This window comes from Oncorhynchus mykiss, chromosome 28 (assembly GCF_013265735.2).
Source record: "Oncorhynchus mykiss isolate Arlee chromosome 28, USDA_OmykA_1.1, whole genome shotgun sequence".
In the NCBI taxonomy this organism is placed as follows: domain Eukaryota; kingdom Metazoa; phylum Chordata; class Actinopteri; order Salmoniformes; family Salmonidae; genus Oncorhynchus; species Oncorhynchus mykiss.
The window spans coordinates 30,856,777-30,866,430 of NC_048592.1; the positions used below are offsets into that span (position 1 = coordinate 30,856,777).

At 42.9% G+C, this 9,654-nt stretch overlaps 1 protein-coding gene across 7 annotated transcripts in view; it reads left to right on the top strand.

The window, feature by feature from the left end:
• The window catches only part of LOC110508931 (CMP-N-acetylneuraminate-beta-1,4-galactoside alpha-2,3-sialyltransferase), a 77,088-nt gene extending 67,798 nt beyond the window's left edge, over positions 1-9,290 (top strand). For 6 of the 7 annotated variants that reach the window (XM_021589848.2, XM_021589852.2, XM_021589853.2 and 3 more), the window contains 3 exons: positions 383-529; positions 3,282-3,428; positions 6,604-9,290. In XM_021589848.2, the coding sequence (XP_021445523.1) occupies positions 383-529; positions 3,282-3,428; positions 6,604-6,693 (384 nt within the window). In that variant the 3' untranslated portion in view covers positions 6,694-9,290. Of the gene's footprint in view, positions 1-382; positions 530-3,281; positions 3,520-6,603 lie in introns of all 7 variants that reach the window. The other variant, XM_021589851.2, reaches the window with a different exon arrangement.
• Positions 9,291-9,654: the final 364 nt, after the last annotated feature.

Here is a 9,654-nt window from a genome sequence, read left to right on the forward strand (position 1 = left end):
AATGAAGATCTTTGATTAGCATTTTTGGTGTCAGTTTGGGTCTCGATGTACACATCTGTGGGAATAATCCCTGAGCCCCCCCCTACGGTAGGTAAAAAGGGTGACATTTAATGACCGAGATTGGCCTTCCTCCATGTTACCCCCAAGGCTCAGAGCCATTCTCCCAATCAATGTAGGGAGACAGTTTGGAGGTGGGCCTCTCTGGGTGACGTGACCTGTGGTTCTATGTCAATGTTATTGAAGATAATCTCTTTGTTTAAATCTCTGTCTACCTCATACTTAGAAGTACTCCTTTTTTACCCCCAAAATGATAAATTGAATGAAAATTGTTACTTTCAATGCCTCCTGAAACTCACAATCTCCTCTTCTCCCTCTCTCTTAGCGTGGTACAGAGGGCTTCTGGAAGTCAGTGGCCCGTTACGTCCCGAAGAAGCCCACAGAGATGCGCATCCTCAACCCCTACTTCATCCAGGAGGCTGCCTTCCAGTTCATCGGCCTGCCACTCAACAACGGCCTCATGGGGAAAGGGGTGAGTGACACTCAGACAGAAACCCGCTCTAGTTGGATAGAAATATAAATGTATCTAACATTGGAATGTTCTGAGATGAACCATCAGAATGTTGGCAGAACCCATCTACGGTGCTATGTAGACGTTTGAGGAAAGTATGATGTCCGTCACCTGGTTTATGGTGGATAAACTCAGTTTGCAGTCTACATGCAAACACATATGCAGACATGCATTCATGCAAGCAGTACCTGGGGAGGCAGTTAGCCTGGCGGTTAGGAGCGTTGGGCCAGTAACCGAAAGGTTGCTGGATCGAATCCCTGAGCTGACGAGGTAAAAATCTGTCGTTCTGCCCCTGAGCAAGGCAGTTAACCCACTGTTCCCCGGGCGCCGAAGGCGAGGATGTTGATTAAGGGAGCCCCCCGCACCTCTCTGATTCAGAGGGGGTTGGGTTAAATGCGGAAGACACATTCAGTTGAATGCATTCAGTTGTACAACTGACTAGGTATCCCCCTTTCCCTACAAGAGTGCATAGACTCTTACTCACACCCATGTATATTCAGTTCAATAATACACACACAGGCACACCCTGACAATCCTTCTTTCAAACATTAACACACTCTCACACACATGCTACAAAACGGTACACAACCCATATGCAGCCCGGGAGTTGATGACCGACTGCACGGTCATAACCAAAGTGTGTTTGACACACTTCAGGCCCCAAACTTAAACCTTGCTGCCAATAGAACCCCTGTTCCTATGACAACCGCTGCAAGGCAGCACCTTGCCATGCCATCACAGGAAATTAAATCGTTATAACAACTCTGCAAACATTTCTCTAGATCAAGGGTCCGGAACCCAAGTGACAAGACATTTCTTCAAATGATTACAAAAACCTTGTGCTCTAGTAGCTGCATTGAATGAACCTCATGATTCAGAGAGCGAGACAGAGACATTGGGCACCTGACCGCATTTCAAACTAAAGGAAACAGAATTGTGTTGAATAGTTTGTCATGGAGCCACAAAGGGGTAACTAAAGAGCCACATAAGGCTCCAGAGCCACACGTTGCAGACCCCTGCTCTCGATGAAAACAAGAGATTTTTGGAGGTAAAATTAAGCTTTGGGCGTATTACCTCATTAACCCCCTCAAAACCAAAATGAGGAGTTATCAGATGAGACTTTAGATTCTGGACTGCCACAGGCTCTGCTGCTTTTCTTCTCTCCTTGGCACGTAACTAATCAATCAAACGCATTGATTGGCTTCATGAGGCCACTTACCTGATTTACCAGGACTATGGCTGTTTGATCAAAGGGAATAGGTTAGATAAAGACCAGCAGATGCTGTCACCCCTCCTGGACTGGAACTATGCAGCAGACTAGCTTGAGAGGCTGATGAAGTTCTACATAGGAGTGCAGGGGGTAGGGAACATGCTTCAACAGGCATTAGAAGGATGGGAAGGGGTACAAGGAGTGTGTACAGCCTTCTACCCTGAAGGGGTGACCACCAGGACACCCCTGGCCGAACTTTGGTGTACAGGAGAAACATGTGTGGAACATGTGAGTTGCCCTGGTGTTGGGGGGACTTGTCTCATATATATATATATATATATATATAATACTGATCAAGATGGGATACAGCCTGACACATCCTTCCCCTAAAATGCCTGCCTTTCCCCTGATTAGTGCGGTGTGTTTGTATGATATGTGTGTTTGCAGGTTCACGCAGCAGGGGGGGGGGGGCTTAAGCTACACCTACCCTTAGGGCTTGAAAATCAAGGTAATGGTTTAGAGCCCCCCCCATCTCCTCCCCATTAGGCCCTAGGGTTTGAGGAAGTGGAGGTCTGCCCTCTCAAACCGCTGTGTCATTGTGCAGGTGCGTCTGTTTAAGCAAGTTGTTAATCACTCTCAGCTCAGGACGAGTTAACAACTCCGGCCCAGGACGAAGCCATGAACACGAGGAAAGGTGGGGTGGTGCAATAACGGTCACAGACTAGGGCCAAGATAGTGGCAGTAAAGAAACATGACGTTAATATAGACATTTTCAATGCTTGCTTTTACTACATACTACTGTTAGAGGAAAGGGTGTTGGCTTGTTTACACTCTCAACTCCCCTAATAATAATGCTGTGTTACTATAATGCACCCCAACATAAGATACAATATACAGGTAAACGCCAAAATAAAGGAAACACCAACATAGTGTCTGAATAGGGCGTTGGGCCATCACGAGCCTGAAAACCTTCAAAGTGCCTTGGCATAGATTCTACAAGTGTCTGGAACTCTATCGACGGCGTGTGACACTTTTCTTCCTTGAGAAATTCCATAATTTGGTGTTTTGTTGGAAAATACTGTCTCAGGCGCCCCTCCAGAATTTTCAATTTTCCCGTGTTCAAATTGGGTTGAGGTTTGGTGAATGAAAGGCGCTGCATGGTCAATCCCGACGTCTGCATTGGCCGTACAGCATTTGGCCTCTACATGCCTCCGGAGGCACAGGACTTGTTACAGGACTTGTAACAAAGCAGTGATAGACAAGGACAGTCACACAAATAATGGTAGCAAAAATCATGGGCAACTGAGTGTTTTTATACGTGACCCTTAGCATGATGGGATGTAAATTGCTTAATTAACTCAAGAACCACACCTGTGTGGAAGCACCTGTTTTTAATATACTTTGTATCCCTCATTTCCTTAAGACTTTTCTTTATTTTGGCAGCTGTCTGTACGACACACTATAAAGAAGTGACATGGCCTTTTTGTGCTTTTCCCTCTTCAGAACATTCCAACCCTGGGTACGGTCGCCATAACGATGGCCCTGCATAACTGTGACGAGGTGGCGGTGGCCGGCTTCGGCTACGACATGAACACGCCCCACGCGCCCTTGCACTACTACGAGACGGTCAAGATGTCCGCCATCAAAGAGGTGCCTGTTTTTGTTGCATTCAAATCCACTGGAAATGGGTCTTGGAGTGGTGTTTCCTCTCCTTGTCTACACGTGTCAAAGAACTAGAAAGGTGAAAATGCATTCTCAGTAGACAAACCCACCATATTGTTTTCAGGAAAGTGTAGATTAGAGAGACTATATTGGCTCCCCCCTGTGCCTTTTTTGATTGGCTCTCTCATCCCCCTCCTCCCTTCCAACTAGGACCAAATAAATGACCCCAAGATGGAGCCTTTTAATCCTCCACTCCTGACTGCCTCTGTGTTCTATTATGCCAGATGTCACAGAGGGCAGCTGACGTATGAACTCAGAATGATAACCTTTGTCTGAACTCCCAATAAACTGTTTTCATGTAATCAATGGAAACCTCATCTAGTAGGTCTATCGCCATTGGAACACTGAAAGACTTCCGCTCCCTCATGTCATGTCCTTCCACTGGTGGTAATATGCTGAGGTCACCTCAGGGGGTGTGAGATGCAGTAGTATCCTTACTCACTGTCGGACTTGAACCAGTCCCCTCATAAAACAGGGCTACTCGGCTTATGCTCAGGATGGATCCAGGTGCTTCAACTTTCTGTATGTCGGTGTGAAGGGACCGAATAGGAGTGACTGTAGAATGCCACACTGTTCAGTATGTCTGTACACACCATTCGTATGTGTTCTGTAGATGCCAGCATGTCAAAGAGAGGAGGTTGTTATCCTCGTCATCCTCTCTCTGACCTAGCTCGTCATCCCAGACTGCGAGGCCTGAAGACACACACACACACACACACACACACCCTGGTGTTACTGCTCACATGGCACTCCCGGCCCTGCTCCCTGTAGTAAAGCAGTGAAACCCTAGCCATGGATCCGTGTGGTTCTGTGTATGAGTGTGATCCGTCACAGAGTCATGGCCAGGCCAATCCAGACAGGCCAGTGGCTCTCAGGAGAGGCTCGGCCCCACAGCCAGGACCCAGGCAGGGCTCTGGGGCCCGGGTTCAGCCCAACCCAGCCAGGTCCTCCCACTCTCAGGCCCTAGAGCCTCCCACAGGAATACCGGACTCTAGTTACACACTGCTGACTAGACTGCGGGCCCGGAGCACAGTGGGGAAGGAAACTGACCCAATGTGGCTCCACACTCACACAAACAGACACACACACTCGATACAAACACACTTTTATCACTTTTATTTATTTATTTTAATTGGGGGGTGGATCAGCTTTAATATTGTGGATAGATTGATGTTTCCATCAATGTAATTGTCTGCATCATTTCCAATCCCCCATATATTTTTGGGAGATATGATATATGTCTCGCTCCATTCATTCAATCATTCATTCATACACACATACTTTTTTTTTTAGAATATACACCTTTATTATTCCCCACAAACCCTACCACCCTTCCCCCAATTGGAGTAAACTAATAAACAATAACACTTAGGCTTCTACCTTCAGTTTATACATATTATACACATTTTACAGACATTCTATTTTACAATAGATATATTTTGTTTGTTTTTAGTCCTTCCTCTTTTTCTGATGTCCATCCAGTTTGATTTATATTTGTAACTGTGCTATTTCACAATAGTTGCTTAACCTATATACATTTTACAGACCCTGTATGTTTTACATTGGTTATCTTGTTGTTATTAGTCCCACCCTTCAGCTCCATTCAACTCATCGATCTCTTAACAACATCCATTCCCAACTATTTTGTCATTTTTTGGCACAGCTGTCAATTTTTTGGTCCTTAAATGAAACTGGTATATATTTTTATTTATCCCCATTTTCTTTAACCATTTCTGTTCTTTAATGCAGGACAGACAGACAAGTTCCTTACCTTTTCCGCCTTCCACTTGCCTCTTCCGTTTTTGTGGAAATGCTGCAATTAGTTGGTTGTAAATTTGGGTAGAGCAGACATTTCCATATGACTAAATTACATATCTCCACCAGTCCTATTTATGATATAATTTACAAAAATTATACTTTTATTTGTATTTTTATCAATTAGTATATTTGACTTTAACCACAATATTTGTTGTATTATTTGTTTTGTGTTTTCAGGTGGATTAAACTGAAATTGCAACCAACTTTCTATGGCTTGTTTAAAAAATAATTATATTTTGGAGATTTTGTTTTCAAATAACTGAAAGTGAGTAATCTGAATTACGGGAAAAAGGCCATTCTTGAACATGGGGTGAGACATTCTTACTAATTTACTGGAGAACCATTTCGGATTTAAGTATAACATTTGTGTGACTGATGCCTTTAGTGGGAGGTCTATTGCTTTAATATTTAATCATTTCTACCCACTGAATTCATATTCATTTTATAAATAGGCCCTTTTAATTTTGTCTGGCTTGCCATTCCAAATAAAATGTAATATTTTTTTCTCATATCATTTAAAAAGCAGGTTGCTAGGTGTTGGCAAAACCATAAGTAAATAGGTAAACTGTGATAGACTAAAGAGTTAATCAGGGTGATTTTTCCACAAATACAGGTATTTTCCTTTTCATGGTAGCAAGATCGTATCTATTTTTGCCAACGTTCTATTAAAATGTATTGGAGTGAGAATTTCTTTCTTTGGGGATTTGCATACCGATTATGTCCACATCACCGTCAGACCGTTTTATTGGTCAACTACACAGTAATGCAAAAGTAGCATTTTTTTTGTGATCCAATATGTAATATAGTACAGTTATCCAGAGAGGTTAGAACAAGTATCTAGATCCTATATGAGGCCTTGGAGGGATTCTATTTGTGGTTTTAAATGAAAACATGAATCAGAGTAAAAACACCTTTGTTTTTAAGCCCTGGATTTCTAGTCCCTAATATGTTGGATCTCATTTTAACAGCTAACATTTCCATGGCAATAATAAATGGATATGCCGATAGTGGACAACCTTGTTTTACTCCTCTTGACAGTTTATGAGATGTAGACATTATTTACTATTTTACACCTAGGGTTACTATACATAACTTTAACCCATTTTATAAGACATTCTCAAAAGTTGAAATATTCCAGGCATCTTTTGTATAAACTCCATTCTTTCTTTTATTAAAAACATTTCTTTCATAGGTTGTTGAGACCCGGTTCTTGTCTTTGACCCTGACCCCCACTGATCTTTGACAATCTTCTTGTTTCTCATCTTGTTCCCCTTCATCTCCCCAGTCCTGGACACACAACATATCCAAGGAGAAGGAGTTCCTCCGCAAGCTGGTGAAGGCCAACGTCATCACGGACCTGACCAACGGCATTTGAGTCTAACTGTCCCAGAGCTTTGCCTTTTTCCAAAAGAACCACAGAACAGAGGATTCTGGGAATTAACCGGGATGGGTGGTGGGGGGGGGGACCCAGACCCAGACCCTGGTGGTCTGTATACTGCCTACGTTTTTATGAAGAGAAGATTTAAACGGACGACTCAGTGGAGAGACGCACATACTTGCCTTCTGACCCAGAGGCTCCTGTGTCAGGAGAGACATAGGCCTGGATCGGACATCTTCAGGACAGTCAACGGACGATCCGACAACCACGTTTACCGTTTCAATAGCCCTGAAAATCACGTGAACGAACAAGTGATATGGAAGAGGATGATGATGATGGATGGCAGAGGATGGAAGGCCTGACGGACGGCTGTAGAGGCGGACAATCTGCAGAAGAGAGGGACAGATGGTTACAGCAGTGCCAAACGTACGTACCTCGTTCACAAGCGGGGAGCAGAGGCCTTCTCCCTGTACTGCCTGAATGTATTCACAAAACAATGTAAATATCAAAGATCATTACCATGCTGCAGCAACCCCCCATCCGGGCATTGGCGAGCCTCCCTCCATCCGGGTGTCAGCATACAGTACATATCCCACCTCAGACCCACACAAGGCCTTTTTTTAAACCTTTGTCTCCCCCTTATTGCTTCCATATCAGCAGGACTTTTTTTAAACCTTTGTCTCCCCCCTTATCGCTTCCATATCAGCAGGCCTTTTTGAGGCTGCCCTGCATTTTGAGATTATCATTACAGATGTTAATATCCAGCAAGACAAGAGGCCTGGATTATTTAATTTAGGTTTAATTTATTTATAAATAGGCTGAGAGTTGGTGCAATTGTTCTAGTTCGCCACGATGTGCTTCCTCAATGACTCACTGAGGTGTCATTAGTTGTTGAGTGGATATCCCTCAAACCTGAGACCCTAGTATTTCCAGTATGCCTTTAATATAAGCCCAAGTCCAAGTCAGTATTATCATTTATGTCCAATATTTCAGTCAGATTTTTGTGTTGTGAAATGTTTATTTTTTATGTTTTCCTTTGTGTGCTCTAATGACCATGACAAAGTATCACAAGATGAAGCCCCAACAGATCAGTATTACAGAGAGAGAGAACCAATGGTCTGGGAATAGTGTTCCTGTTCACACTCAAGTGTTCAGAATCATTTGCCACTTGTCAAGTATTTCAATAAAAACCCAATGGGTCCAATATTTCAGTCAGATTGTCGTATTACAATATTAAACCATATTTCAGTTATATCCTGTTTGGTTTGTGATATTAAACCCAAATTGGTATTACAATGTGAAAGCTTATTGGTCCACTGTTTCTCAGTGAAAGGCCCATTTGGTTAGTAGTTACAGTTCCAGCATTAACGGATCATTAACGGTATTTAAGTGTTGCTCCGGTGGCTCAGTATTACAAGATGAGACACCACGCTATGGTTACAGCCTCACCCGCTGCTTCCCTCATCAACTACACTTCAACTGAATGTCATAATCAGCTTTTTTAGTTCTTTCTACCTTTTTTTTTGGATGACATTTTGACTGTTGCTTCATTTTTGTATATAATTTTTTTTTTTTACTGTTTTCATGAAGGTGCATACTTACTGTACACCTGTATCCACTTATCTTCCTGTCCATTAGTAAGGTATTAGGGTTGTGTTCATTTGGCGAGAAATAGAAGAAAACATACTAAAATGTTGAGACTGACTGGACTTCAAATTCCAAATGCTAATTTGTGTTCTATTGCGAAAGGTTTTAAATAGTTTTCCTTTGTGTACTGTAATGAACACTAACCAGTTTCAGAGAGGCGTCACTGCTCTCTCTTGCTGGGCTCCCTCAACAAATCTTTTCTCACTTCTGTTCACGATGGGAAAATAAAACAATATGGAGGAATCTTAATCTAGCCTACCATATTGGTGTACCTATCCAGGCCCTTCAAATTATTTAGGGGAAAGTAGGCTGCTTACACAGGCAGCCCAGTTCTGATATTTGTTCCACTAATTTGTCTTGTGAAAAAATTTGATTGGTCAAACGACCAGTTAGTGAAAAAAGATCACAATTGGGCTGCCTGTGTAAATTTGCCTTTGTTATCTAGGTTGGAGGGAAGGGATGGATCTTTCAGAAATGGAACCCTGCATTGGACGTTCACTGCTAGGGTACTAAGAACAGCTCACCTATGCACTGCCACCTGGCGAGGCCCTCTCAGGCTGCGTTTACAGGGTTGGAGTCAATTCCTTATCAAATATAGACAGGTTAAGTAGTCAGTCATTTTCAATTAGGATTTTCATGAATACATTTTGAATTATGTGCACCCTGGAATGGGCAGGAATTGAAACATAATTGACCCCAGCCTGGTCTGTAGGCTGAATGTCATTATTAGAACTGGAGACGACAATGACATCATACAGGAAACCATATCATCCAACGAGAGGTCAAAATCAGTCATCACCTTGCCCTAACAATCAATCACTGGCAAGGTCGTTACAGATCAAATCACAAGTGTTACTGTTTTCTTTTTCTATATTATATGAAATGGAGACTGTCATATTTGCAACTTGTTAATAAATACGTTGACCCTCTTGTCGTTTTGTAAGGTGGCTGATGGTGTGTGTATTTCTGTGTTTTTATGTGATCACACAAAGCACTGTCAACGGGTGGTCTCTGGTATGCAGGCAACCCTCTGCACCAAATGTAAGGCCTTTATGGGGTTACAAGGCCCTGGTGTTCTTTCCTGTTGTGCAGCCCTCATACCATAGCTCTGTCCATTATTCTGTTGGCGTTTAGACTCCACAGGAAACGTAGTGTCTGTTATTCTGTTTAAGAGCTTATAGACTCCACAGGAAACATAGTGTTAAGATGAAGAGGATGGGTCTAAGTGTGGAGAAGGATTTCCTCTCATTCCCTCCCACCTGCTGAGAGAGGGGAAATAATGGTTCAATCCCCTATCCACTCTACTTCCTT